The 14,404-nt window shown below is 45.8% G+C and overlaps 1 protein-coding gene across 6 annotated transcripts in view; it reads left to right on the top strand.

The window, feature by feature from the left end:
• Nucleotides 1–14,404, top strand: part of IL12RB1 (interleukin 12 receptor subunit beta 1) — a 252,769-nt gene that overhangs the window by 151,940 nt on the left and 86,425 nt on the right. For 4 of the 6 annotated variants that reach the window (XM_088450879.1, XM_088450878.1, XM_088450882.1 and 1 more), the window contains one exon: nucleotides 4,025–4,229. The exons of 1 other annotated variant lie outside the window; for it this stretch is intronic. In XM_088450879.1, the coding sequence (XP_088307005.1) occupies nucleotides 4,025–4,229 (205 nt within the window). The remainder of the gene's footprint in view (nucleotides 1–4,024; nucleotides 4,230–14,404) is intronic. One more of the 6 variants, XM_088450880.1, reaches the window with a different exon arrangement.

Genomic DNA, 14,404 nt, shown 5'->3' on the forward strand with positions numbered 1-14,404 from the left:
GCGGTCCTCAAGGCTCCCCAATAGTTCAGATTATAGAGATATCCGTGGTTGAGCACAGGTGACTTAATTAGGTTACCTTGATGTTGGTGGGTAAGCTCATAAATTTGGCCAAATTTATGCCAAAACCTTATATGTATAATTAATAATGGTTGTATGGTGCATCTGCTATCCCCCTTTTTTCTATTTTGTAGTACTAAGTCTCAGCTACAGTAGGTAGCACATCGCATTAGGAAGAGATAGGGTGTGCAGTCCAGGCCCCCTTCCCCGAAAATATTCAATATATTATGTGTATGTATACACACATGAAGGCCGAGACTCCTTCATTCTGTACTAGCACTCCGCCCACCTGCCTCTGATGTTTTTAAATAGGGACCCAGCATTTGCTGACTGCACAGTCTGTATAGCAAAGCCACAGGTAAGACCTTTATGCATTTAGAGCCTGTGGTTGAAGTGGGAATTTTGAAGTGATGTATGGAGGATCACTGTGCGCGCCAAAGGCGAGTCCAAAAAAATGGGAGTGACCATGTTTCATGAGGGGCATGGCAAAGTATCACAAGGGGGTGTTACCCTCGTGATACATTGTCACACCCCTCATGTTATGTTGAGTGTGGTTAAATATAGGGTCTCATTCAGACCCGCTCGCGAGCGCAGGACGCTCGCAAGCAGGTCGATGGTACCCAAATGCGCATGCGCACGACAGAGGGGTCTCGCACTAAAGGGGGCGTGCTGTCAATGGTGACTGACAGCACGCCCCCTTTGGTGGGCGTGTCGGGGGCGTGGCTGCCAGACGGAGGCATTCCCATGGGAACGCCTACCGTCTGGGTCCGGCCCCACTGACATCACTAGTGATGTCAGTGGGAGTGATTTTGGCTCTGATAGAGCCAAAATCACTCCAGGGCTTGCGGTCACTGAGACCCTACCGCAGGGTCTCGTCGCAAGCCCGATGGTCGCGATGGTCTAGACCATTGCGACAATCATCATGGACGCTCGCATAAGCTGTGGGTGGTCACCCACAGCTATGCGAGCGTCCAAGAGGCCGCTCCATTTTTAAGTAGGAGGGCCCTGAATCAGAGCGAGCGCTCTGGTCAGAGCGTCCAGCTCTGAATCAGGCCCATTGTTTCTTCAAAAGGTAAAAAAAGATTAGGTTTATTTTAGAAATAGTGACATTAGCAAGTCATTCAGATAAAAAAAGGAGCTCAGCCAGGGTGCTGCTGGTGTCCATGTGTGTGTGAGGGGTGCTGCTGGTGTCCATGTGTGAGGGGTTCTGCTGGTGTCTGCATGTGTGAGGGGTGCTGCTGGTGTCCGTGTGAGGGGTTCTGCTGGTGTCTGCATTTGTGAGGGGGGCTGCTGGTGTCCGTGTGAGGGGTTCTGCTGGTGTCCGTGTGTGAGGGGTTCTGCTGGTGTCTGCATGTGTGAGGGGTGCTGCTGGTGTCTGCATGTGTGAGGGGTGCTGCTGGTGTCCGTGTGTGAGGGGTGCTGCTGGTGTCTGCATGTGTGAGGGATGCTGCTGGTGTCTGCATGTGTGAGGGGTGCTGCTGGTGTCCATGTGTGAGGGGTGCTGCTGGTGTCTGTGTGTGTGAGGAGTTCTGCTGGTGTCTGCGTGTGTGAGGGGTGCTGCTGGTGTCTACGTGTGTGAGGGGTTCTGCTGATGACTGCGTGTGAGGGGTGCTGCTGGTGTCTGCGTGTGTGAGGGGTGCTGCTGGTGTCTGCATGTGTGAGGGGTGCTGCTGGTGTCTGCGTGTGTGAGGGGTGCTGCTGGTATCTGCATATGTGAGGGGTGCTGCTGGTGTCCGTGTGTGTGGGGTTCTGCTGGTGTCCGTGTGTGAGGGGTGCTGCTTGTGTCCGTGTGTGAGGGGTGCTGCTGGTGTCTGCATGTGTGAGGGGTGCTGCTGGTGTCCGTGTGTGAGGGGTTCTGCTGGTGTCTGCATGTGTGAGGGGTGCTGCTGGTGTCTGCATGTGTGAGAGGTGCTGCTGGTGTCTGCATGTGTGAAGTCCAGCTGTTTGAAGGGTGAACGCAGGAGGGGTGGGTGCGGGCAGAGGGGACTGAGGGGGTAATTCAGACCCGGTCATTAGCGCCGATGCGCTCGGACTGGGTCGATGGCCTCCCACAGAGCATGCGCACGACGGCGCCGGCGCCGTCGTGCGCATGCGTGAGACCCGCTACGACCGACAGCGCCGGTCGTAGTGGGTCTCGATCCAAAGGGGGCGAGCTGTCGATGTTGATTGACAGCTCGCCCCGTTTGGAAGGCGGGCCGGGGGGTGGCAGCCCAAATGGAGGCGTTCCCATGGGAACGCCTACCGTTTGGGGGCGACCCCACTGACATCACTAGTGATGTCAGTGGAGAGCTTCCAGCTCAGACAGAGCCAGAAGCTCTCCGGGGCTTACAACAAGGGAGACCCTACCCTAGGGTCTCATCGTAAGCCCCGATGGTCGCGATGGTCTCTGATCATCGCGACCATCACCGGAGCGGTCGTTAGAGCTGTGGGTGTTAACAGAGGCGGGCGGTCAGGATGCAAGTGGCTGACCAGTTTCAGAGCGACCGCTAGCATCCTCCGACCGCCTCTGAATGAGGCCCTGAGTGTGTGGCTGTGGGGAAGGTGATTGTGAAGGGGTGGAGGTGCAGGGAAAGGAGACAAAGTCCAGCTATAGGCAGGGGAAACAATGCATGGCTGAGGGGGGGGGCTGATCGTGGGGGAGTGTGTGGGCAGCTGCAGGGAACATTAAATGCCCGGCTGTGTCTGGGGGGGGTGATCATGGGGGAGTGTGTGGGTAGCCGCAGAGATGATAGAATGCGAGGCTGTGCCTGGGGGGAGTGATTGCGGGGGAGTGTGTGGACAGCTGCAGGGAGGATGGAATGGTAGCCGCCGCCGGCACACGCATGGGTCCAGATCATGCCTGAGTGCAACTGTCACTCAGCACATAGCTTCTCCTTGAAACTTGCAAAAATAAATATAAATTTAGTGCTTGAAGTGCCAGTATGTCATACCGTTGCATACCGGCACACTTCGAGCACTGTTTAGAACTATATAGCAAGTCAGAGTTGTGGGGTGAACTTTGGGGTGAGGGATCCCTTGAACTGCTCTGGCTGGGCTTCTTTGGGGCATCACTACTTAACACTTATTTTTAACACTTTATATCACTCTGTTAGTTTTTTATATATGTTCCATTTTCACACAACACTAAGCAGCTACTTTCACTTACCTAACGCTTCAACATTTCACTGCTAATTTTATTTGTGTGGTGCCCTGGGGTGGTTTGGCTGGGCTATATTTGGGGTGCCCCACTCCCCACACATGAACCCCCATAATGTTATGGATTTACCCGATGAAGGTTACCTTGATGTTGGTAGGTAAGCTCATAACTTTGGCCAAATGCCAAAAACCTTATATATGATGTATAATTAATAATGGTTGTATGGTGCATCTGCTCTCCCCTTTTTTTCTATGTTGTAGTACTAAGTCTCAGCTAGGTAGCACATCCCATTAGAAAGAGCTAGGGTGTGCAGTCCAGGCCACTTTCGACCCAGCTTAGTACTTTAGTCAATTTGATTTACCCACCTGTGCTCAACCATTGATATCTCTAAAATCTGAACTGTTGGGGAGCCTTGAGGACGCATTTGGGAACCTCTGCCTTATACCATCACATTACTTTATTCTGTACAATGATCCAAAGAGACAATTTTATAATAGAATCCCCATCCTCTAGTGCACAATACAGGAACCATTTGCCCTAACACACTGTATGTATCATCTACATAAGTGGTTCTCAAACTCAGTCATCAGGACCCCGCACAGGTCATGTTTTCCAGGTGTATTTATTACTCACCGACACATTTGAAAAGATCCACAGGTTAAGCTACTTATTTTACTTGTGATTCTGTGAGGAGACCTGGAAAACACGCACTATTTGGGGTACAGAGGACTGAGTTTGAGAACCTGTGAGCTACATAATAACATGAATTAATTGTCATAGAACTTATTAACCCTAATTCATGAATATTTTTGCATGATTTTCTATTTCCAGGCTAGTACTGAAGAGCAAGGTGATATGAAGTATGACATCAGTCTTACCTTACTGTCATGCCCTAATGTCACAGTACACAATCAGACAAAAGTGAATTTGTTTTATTCAAGAATATCTGGAGCATCTTATAATGTAACTGTTACAGCTTCTAATCAAGCTGAAAAAGCAACTACATGGTCATCAGTGATTGAAGGTAATTGGGCAGGTATGTATATTGTACACATTGTTTATAAAATAGAAAAATTCATGAGACAATAGTCATCATAAAATAATGGGTGCCATACACTCACCCCTAGTGCAAATATAATAAATAGGGTCATGCACTTACCCCTAACATAAATATAAGGCCAAATTTGAGCCCCATCCTCCAGCCTTTCTTATCAAAATGTGACCCCCTTGTGGGTGGTACCCAAGACTAGCTATATAATCTTGTGTCATTACACCTCAACTTCCCAACAAATGTAATCACTGGCCCTGTTTGCTGTGCTTACAAGCCAAAACACCACCCCAGCCAAGCACACCACCAACACACATACCAACACCATGGATAGGTGAGCAAATCAAGGAAACAAAGAGACTCCAGACCTCCAGCACTTTACATAAATAAACTCTCCTAGTTATTATCACCCACTGTGTCCCATTGGCTCTCCTTTTAGCACATGGTACTTAGCCTAATATCTTAACCCTTCTCTACTCATGATACTATTGTTGCTGATTCAGGGATGCAGCCTTGTGTTTTAATCTCCTTTAGACCTATTTGGCCTTCTGTTCTTTGGAAAACAATTTGAGGTTTGTTGTGTGTATTAATAACTTTGGGTTAAGGAAAATGTTGTGCATGTAAAATATACTTGACTATTTAATTTTCTGTTCCAGGGAGAATATATTTAATTTGTGTGTGGCATAACACCATCTGCCATGGAGGATTGCATGACCACCCATTTCAATCACCTGGGAAATGGCATCCAGACTGGAAGCCATTTCGGAGAGAGCGCATGTCAATCCAGTGACAGAATGGGCAGGGGTGAAGTCACCTAAACCCAAGTTAAATGGAAAGAGAGAGTATTGGAGGACAGGAGAATAGCAAGAGAAACTGAGTGTGTGATTAGCAGATATTATAAAAAAAAATCAGCAGAAATGTAAGAGACAGTTTAATTATAATATAATGAACCTGGTGAAAAGTGTTTAAAAAATATTAAGAAAGATAAAAGGTAGTTAAAGAAAGACTAAGCAGGACAAAATAAGCAAATAACAATAACTGACAGGTAAAATAATTAAAAATAATGAGTCTGTTAAAAAGAATATAGAATATGAATAGAGATCAGGGGTGAGCTGACCCAGTGCCTGATTCAGCTTTGGAAACAATACTGATGTTTTTGCAGTTGAGTGATTATCAGTGGTCTATGCATGTGTATGAATCTCACTGCGCATGTGTCAAATTAAATCACCGACGGCTGTCGAAGCGAGTGTGATTGACAATCAGAAAGCATTGTGGGAGGTAATGGTGGAGTGACGGCTCAAATGCAGGCATGTCGTGACCATTTCATGGGAGGTAACAGACTGCCATTGCAATCCTGTATGCAGTAATAATAGCTCCGGCATCTCAGTTCCCTTGGCCATTCAGTGCAACCATAGTATTGCTCAGATGGTTGATTATTGATGGTTGTGTCACCGTAGACAAGCGGAAGACTTGAGAAGCAGTCAGTGGGCATTTCAAAGCAAAGGTAGACGGCTACGACATTTGCATATTTTCTCAAGCACACTGTGGGCCTGATTCAGAGCCAGACGCTATTTGCAGACGGTCGTTCCAAAAAAGGGGCTGGCTATTTAAATTGAGCGCTCGCTCATTGTGGCTTGTTGACGCCTCTATGTCTGAGCGAGCGAACGAAAAATGCGCTTGCTATTTTGTAAAGACGCCCCCTGGCCGCTCGCATCATACATCATCTCCGGAATTTATTTGATTAATCGGGTACATCGAAAGGCATCTGAACTGCTTGCACTGCTTGTGGTAGGTTTTTCCTACCGCAATCACTGCGAGCAGTTCAGGCTAAAAGACAACCAAGTGACGTGGTCGATGAAGCTCCTTTACAAATTATGCAGTCCCATTAAACGCCCTTTTTACCGTTAGGCACGCCTGCGTTCGGATCTCCACTCCCCCGTTTTCAAGCATCTTCCCCTGTTACCACCCACAAACGGTACATTCTGTCAATCAAATTAGCAGGCACTCGCTGTTTTGCGAGCGCACGATTTCCGACCGCAATGACTGGTTTGCGCATGCGCATTACGACCCATACACATGCGCAGTTGTGCGAACATCGCTCATAACGAACGAGCGGCCGCTTACGAGCGGCTCTGAATCAGGCCCAGTGTATGGATCAGAGCTGGTCATCTTGCATCAACCTCTGAATAAGGCCCCCAGTTAGGACCAGCAGAGAACCTATTGTTCTCTTGCTTTTAGATGCTGTTTGGGTGGCCTAGCCACTATTTAGCTTCAGCTGCTGAGCAAAATGATGCAGCTAGTAAGCTGTCGTTAAATTATATTGCTAAATAACTAAATGACAAGTGGAGAGGTGGAGTATAAGCAGAGAAGTTTGGCTTGCAGATGTGTCCACGCTCATCCTTGCTGTAATGGTACATACAGGCATATTAGTCATGGCATGAAAATAATGTGGGTTGGTGTGGTAAGGCATGGTAAGGTGCATGAGGATCCACGGCATGCAATACACAGCTTCACCACTGGGTGGTGATTGTGCCACTAATGAAAACCACAGTGCTAAATAATACAGCAGTGGATTGATATGGCACTGCAGAATATAAGCAGGCCAATCACATACAGTACTACACCGTGTAAACAGTCTTTTTAATATATTGTAGTGGTACTGCCGGCAGGCTATTTTATTAAAGACGATTACCTGTCTCATGCACATTGTTCTGCAAGTGCTTAGCGGCAATTTCAGCAGTGATGTGCAGCATTCACACAGTGCTCACGTGCTTTGCAAATGAACAGTGGGGTTGAGGGGCGCTCTATGAAATCACCACTCAACTACAAGTGTCACCACAGAAAAAAAGGTCTGTTTAGATTACATGAAAATAGAAAACAGGTGCGCAATGGTAGTCTGTGTGAGGACTAAATTGAATACTTAGCTTCTAAACTAAATGGGAACTGCAACCCACAAAGGAAGGAATCAGTATGATTTACCGCCGACCGCATCCCGACATCGGCTGCCCGACACAGGACGAAATCCCGATCGTCTAGAGAGGTAAGTAGAACTAATTTAATTCCCCCCTTAACCCTCCTTTAGGGTGCCTAACTCTAACCACCCCCCCAGAGTCTAACCCTAATCCCCCCTCTAAGTGCCTAATCCTAACCCCCCTTCCCCGCCGCCTAAACCTAAGTCCCCCGGGCGGGTGCCTAACCCTAACCTCCCCCCGGGGGTGGCTAACCAGAACCCCCCCTTCCCCTAGCCTAACCCTAACCTCCCCTTTCGATCGGGATGTTGGGCCCTGGTCTCCCCGCGTAGGTAAAATGACGGGCATCGGGATTTCAATACCTGTCATTTAACCCTTGCCGGGATTAAGCAGTCGGGAAGCGGGCGGTCGGCATTGCGTCCGCCGGTTTCCCGACTGCTTCCCCTAAGGAAAAATACAATATAGGAAAAGAAGTGTAGCGCTGGTAGACAAATAATAATAAAATTTATTAGATCACAAGGTTAAGCTAAACAATGAATATACACACAAAAAATTAACAATGAGCCTAATGAGTGTAATGTATCAATATACAAGCTGCTAAAACAAACAGGGTAATAGCGATGTTTCTTCAATGTAACATTTCTGACATGTATCAGTCCAGATAGTAAAAAATGCTAAATAAAAAGAATTAAAGTCTCACCCAGTCTGAAAAGGGTCTGCAATGTCCAATCCAATTGGATTAAAAATTTTCCGGTAATGCGCTGTTTGTGCGGCACAGAGGAGTAAAGGTGGGGATTGTTGGAGTGCGTGGATTAATTTAAGGGCGCCGTGGTATAATTCCCACTTTGGTCCAGTTGTTCACCTCAGCCTGAAATGGCTTCCTTAAATGCAGTCTCTGTTTAAGTCTCCTGGGACTGTTCCCGCAGTGAGCTCTATGTATGGCATGTATCTCCGTTTGGAGCTCCCGTGTGCAAGAGGCAGAGCTCAGTGGGTTAGCTCAGAGGTCAGCAGCCGCGATAACACTTTATGGCAGCAAAGTGTCACAGCTCAACTCCTCCAAAGCGCCGGTGGTAATCGGAAAAGCAGAGGATGTAGTCAGCCGCAGACAATGCATCTTTGGTTTAGCAGCAAAATTCAAAGAAGTTCATGCGCCTTAACGCGTTTCTCCGGGACTTTTGCTCCCAGTTTCTTCAGAAGGAGGCCATAGGTGCTTTGCAGTACTAAATCAGGTTTATATACGGCTTGTAGTCACACCCCTTTTCATTAGTTAATTTATTTGTGTACACCTATAGTAGTTCCAGAGTCTCCTTGCATTCCAAAAAAGGTTTTACATTAAGAATAAAGTGTAAAAAACAATACAGATAAAAATAAAGAATAAAAAAGTAAGAAATAGGTATATAATATGCATACTTTCCAAAACAAATGTATATATGCATATGTATATGGAAGAACCAGGTTTTATTTAAAAAAATAATAATTATTAAAACGACACTGGTATGGATACACATTATAAATCAACTTTGTCTGAGACACTCCTTAAAAGGCAGCATAAAGACCATAGGAAAATAATACTAAATTAATTGAAAAACTTAATATTCTTTTTATTTATTTAGATAAATGAATTATATATAGCCAATAATTTGTTACGCCTAAATGGGATCTCAAGCACAGATTAGATTTATAATGCTTTTTATTTATTTATTTACTTAATTATTTATTTGCTTTTATACATTCTAATTATATCTTATATGTTAATGTTATTTATTCATATTAACAATACAGTATAATCCCCCATACTGAAATACAAATATTCCACTAGTGTATGAATGGAAAGGGGGAGAGATCAAATATTCCAACATCTACAATTGGGTTACATGGAAATAACCAAATAGTCATTTACTGAAAAATTCTATTATTAATACAAGAGGAATTACTAGGGATAATAGAAGAGAAAGAAGGAAGAAAGATTAGAGATAATGACTATAAATTAAATAAGTAATGAAATTGAAAAGTCTCTATGAACATAAAATTCTAAATATAAATATAAGACACCACCTAAATTCCATACAATTATATGGGCACCAAAATTGTAACCATATTGTAACCATATTATTATTATTATTAATATCCTCAACTTAGATGAATATTAATTGGGTCAAGGGGAGAGAGGAAGAAAAACGTTTTAGGAGAAGAACAATCAGCGTAAATGGAGCGAACAGATATATGCAAACTACTTGAACACCTATACTGTTACCTGTAGGCAAAGCCTAGAAGTCCAATTCAATATTCTCATTATGGCCTTCAGGGAAGAGGGTGTGCATTACATGAATCCAATACGCTTCTCTTGCACATAGTTTACTGTCAGGGTTCAGCCTAGGATCGGCTATCTCTCACCTCTGCGCCGGCTCCCCCTGACTTCTCATTCGGTCAGATGTCTGGTGCAGTGTTGGGCGAGGTGCTGAGCATTCTGCCTTAGGTGCTTGTGAACTTCCATGGTCGGCTGTGTGTGTTAGGGATTGGAGTTCCTAGCATGGGCGCCGCCATGACAGTTCCTATCATGTGACAGCTTCCCAACCAATAGTAGCATGATCTCGGTCAGCTGATGCTGTGCTCCAATCATCTGCTACCCCTGGGTATATATTCGACTAAAGAACTCCAGGAAGTTGCCTGAGGAATGTTGTCGTTTTCAAGTATCTGCTGATGCTACTTCGTTCCAGGTCTGTCCTTGTGTTACTCCTGTGATTACCAGTGCCGACTCTTGTGATTCAGTGTGTTCTGAAAGTCTCTCCTGTGCTTGCAGCAAATGCCTAATCATTGTGCTCAGTGAGTTCAGTATATCTCTCCAGTGCTTGCAGTAAATACCTAATCATTGTGCTCAGTGTGTTCTGAATGTCTCACCTGTGCTTGCAGCAAATACCTAATCATTGGGGATGCAATCGGGAAACTGGCTGACATGATCCCGACAGCCGGCTTCCCGACTGCTTTATCCCGGCGTGGGTTAAATGACAGGCGTCTATATCTAGACGCCTGTCATTTTCCCGATGCTGGGAGACAGGCGCAGGGCTGTAGCTAGGGTAGTGCGGCCGGTGCCATCGCACAGGGCACCACAGGTCAGGGGGCGCTGTTTGGGCCTGTCAAATTTCTGTTTATTATCATTCTTGCTTGTAGCTTCCACTTATTTCATCCCCAGCATCTCCTGGCCTCTCCTATCTCTTCCCTGGCCCTTCCCCATGAAGCCATGGCCCTTTTTCAGGTGCATTATGTTCCTTTGAAAAATGAGGGGGGCGCCAATGCTCTTTCTGGCACAGGGCACCAAAAAGTCTAGTTACGGCTCTGGACAGGCACCCGGCATCCTGATCGAAGAGAAGCCGGGCGGCGCGAGAAGACAGCCGCAGGGGGGAGGGTTAGGTTTATCGCACCCGGGGGGGACTTAGGGCTAGGCACCCCCCCGGGAGGGTTACAGTTAGGCGGTTAGGCTAGGGGGAGGGAGGGTAAGGTTTAGGCACCCACGGGGGGGAACTTAGGGTTAGGCACCCCCCAGTGGGACTTAGGTTTAGGCAGCGGGGAAGGGGGAGGTTAGGGTTAGGCACTTACAGGGGGAGTAGGGCTAGGCACTTGGGGAGGGGGTTAGGGTTAGGCACCCCTAAGGAGGGTTAGGGTTAGGGGGGTTAGGTTAGGTTAGTATATACTTACCTGAGGACGATCGGGATTTCCAGTTCTGTTGGGCTGCCGCTGCCGGGATCTGTCCATCTGTCGGGCTACCGATGTCGGGAATCGAACCACTGGCCATTCAGCCAGCGGTATTTCATACCGATTCCAATCATTGTGCTCAGTGAGTTCAGTATATCTCTCCTGTGCTTGCAGCAAATATCTAATCATTGTGCTCAGTGAGTCCAGTATATCTCTCCTGTGCTTGCAGCAAATATCTAATCATTGTGCTCAGTGTGTTCTGAATGTCTCTCCTGTGCTTGCAGCAATTACCTAATCATTGTGCTCCAGTGTGTTCTGAATGTCTCTCCTGTGCTTGCAGCAATTACCTAATCATTGTGCTCCTGTGTGTTCTGAATGTCTCTCCTGTGCTTGCAGCAATTACCTAATCATTGTGCTCAGTGAGTTCAGTATATAGCTCCTGTGCTTGCAGCAAATATTTAGTCATTGTGCTCAGTGAGCTAAGTATATCTCTACTGTGCATGCAGCAATTACCTAATCATTGTGCTCCAGTGTGCTCTGAATATCTCTCCAGTGCTTGCAGCAAATACCAAAGCATTGTGCCACAGTGGGTTCAGAATATCTCTCCAGTGCTTGCAGCAACTACCAGCCACAGTTCTGCGGTCACTACTGCATTCAGTTACAGTTCGCTGTCACTACAGCATCCAGACTCAATACAGCTGTCACCAAAGCATCCAACCTCAGTTCTGCAGTCACTACTGCACTCAGCCTCAGTTCTGCAGTTGCTACTGCATCCGGTCTCAAATACCACTGTCACCACAGTATCCTGCCTCAGTTCTGCAGTTACTACTGCATCCAGCCTCAGTCAATACAGCATCCAATTCTCTGTGCCATTATGCCTCGTAGACCCTGTGGTATATATTAGAATCTATACTAGGGTATAGCATATTTCTTGTAGAAATATTCCCTAGGGCCACTGTAATGAGATTCTCCATTTCCCACGGTATCAGTCAAAAGGACCACGACCTGCCAGCTGGGTGCAGCTAAGCCCATATCCCGCTTGGAGGGGTCACTGGCAAACACCTCCCAGCTGGTTAGACTCTGCACCTTTGTACTGGTCTCGTCAACGACTGGTATTCATGGATGAGGAGATCTAGTGTACAGACCCCACATCTCAGATTCCCCCTTCAGTCCTGAACCGCAGCTTGCATCCCACAGTAGGGGATTCCATAGAGCCGGTTGTGACAGTTTACTATATCTGTCTCCTCCTCTTTTGTGTGAGTTCAATATGCTTTATTATTGTAGCCTTCAAGAGTTCAGAGGCAGCATTGTGTGTCTCCGAAAAATGGCGTGACAAACTATGATTTTGGAATCTTCTCTTAATGTTCCTGCAAAGCTCAAGATATCTGATTTTGAATTTTCTAGTAGTACGTCCAATATATTGTTTTTTGCAGGGACATGTGAGTACATAAATTACATATTCAGTTTCACAGTTTACAAAAGTCTTGATTTGATGTACTTTGCCTGTCACTTCACACAAAAAGGAGTTTGCCCTGTTTGTTATAGATGTGCATGTTGTATATCTATTACGATTACACCTAAAGCATCCCACTGGTTTGGGAGCCCAGGGTAATGTGGATGGTACTGTATACAAGTAGGTGTATTATTGATTTGTCTTTTGAAGTGACTGGGAGCTAACTTAACTTGTAAATTGTCCACCTCTTTGAAGATCTCAGTGGGTTGGTCACTTAATTCCTTCTTTAGAATCGGGTCTAATTGTAGAAGGTGGAATTCCTCCTAATGATTTGTTTAATTTGATGGGAAGCACTATTTTGTTTAAACACAAAGACAATGGATTTGTGTATTGTGTATTGCAAAAAGAGTCCGAATGCCAGACCCTCAAGTATATACAGTATACTCTGTCTTCTTCCCATCAACTACATCCATTTATCTCTTTACCCCTACTGTACTTTTTCTCATTAAGACTGAAAGCTTTCAGGGGCAGGATCCTCTCTACCCTATGTGTACCTACCTTGTTCGACCTTGATATTATGCGGAATCTTCTGATGTTTGTTTAATCACATGCATGCAAGTATTTTTTTATAATTGTTGTTATTGCTAGCTCATGGATATCTAAGTATGTTATATTCTGCTTGTTTCATTTATCTATTTGTTATCATGTTTAATGCATAAATGCTAAAATAGTTGATGACTCTTAAGGTGCCTACACACAGCGATCTGCACACTATCCCACAGTGTGTACGATTTCCCCTGAACTCTCCCCCGGCAACTCCCCGGCAATCCTACACACAATTTGGGGTAAATGTCCAATCTGACTTAAGATCTATCGTGCATCGAGTGCATTGTGTCCCAGATTGGTAAATCTACCCTACAGCACAGCATATCTGAAGATGTGATGTGCGACCAGTGGGGATGCGCATTTGCATCATTATCGTGAGTGGACACTCGCAATTTGGGCATATTTTACACGATTTGTTGTCACGATTCGTCGAAATCAGGCAAATTGTGTAAAATATCGTTATGTGTGTAGGCACCTTTAGTGAACACCTTAATAATCTCAATACCTGACACTTATAGCTAATATCTAATAACAAATACATTCAAATCAAAAAATGAGACAGACACAGATACTGGTGTAAAATACATCCCATATTGTTGACAAAAAACAGGAAGGAGTAATGGAAAATAAGGTATGGTGTCAAAATAAAGAACATTTAACATACTCAATTCATTGGTGAACTTCCCTCAATTACAAAAAAATATGATGAACCTCCAACTTAATACAAATGCCTAAACTCCACCCACAGCTATTCTTGACCAACACAATGTTGCAGCCCTGCCACCATACCATAAACCTCAAACAACAGTAGCAAGACCCCTAAACAAACCTGTAAATATACAGGGCTTATGTGTACATTATCTTGCAGATTGCCAGATACCACCATGAGAAAGGCAGTCATTTATAGCTCCACAGCGTACTCCAGTCTCTTTATGGGTTCAGGTATAATACAGAAAGGACAAAATAACAAGGGTGCAAAAGTACTGTTGAAAAAGATACCGCCAAGTGACTCTTCGCTTTTTGTGTAGCATCTCTCCATATTCTGACAACTGGGAATTGGGATTTGCTCATCTTAGCTGCCTATTCTGATATGTACTCTAGCAACACAGTAGGGCTTACCTGAAGGTCAGGAGAACCTGGAACATCCCCAACTGACCCTGCAGCAGGAGGAGTAGAGGAGGTGATGAAGGAGGTGGCACTCCAACAGAGGGCCTGATTCAGACCCGCTCGCGAGCGCTGAGCGCTCGCAAGCTGGTCGATGTTGCCCAAGTGCGCATGCGCACGACGGAGGCGGCTCCGTCGTGCGCATGCGTGAGACCCGAATAACGACGGCCAAGCCGTCGTTATGGGTCTCGCACCAAAGGGGGCGTGCTGTCGATGGTGATTGACAGCACGCCCCCTTTGGTGGATGTGCCGAGGGCGTGGCGGCCCAGACGGAAGCGTTC

The sequence above is a fragment of the Taudactylus pleione genome, unplaced genomic scaffold, assembly GCF_031769625.1.
Source record: "Taudactylus pleione unplaced genomic scaffold, aTauple2 ptg000532l, whole genome shotgun sequence".
Classification (NCBI taxonomy): Eukaryota; Metazoa; Chordata; class Amphibia; order Anura; family Myobatrachidae; genus Taudactylus; species Taudactylus pleione.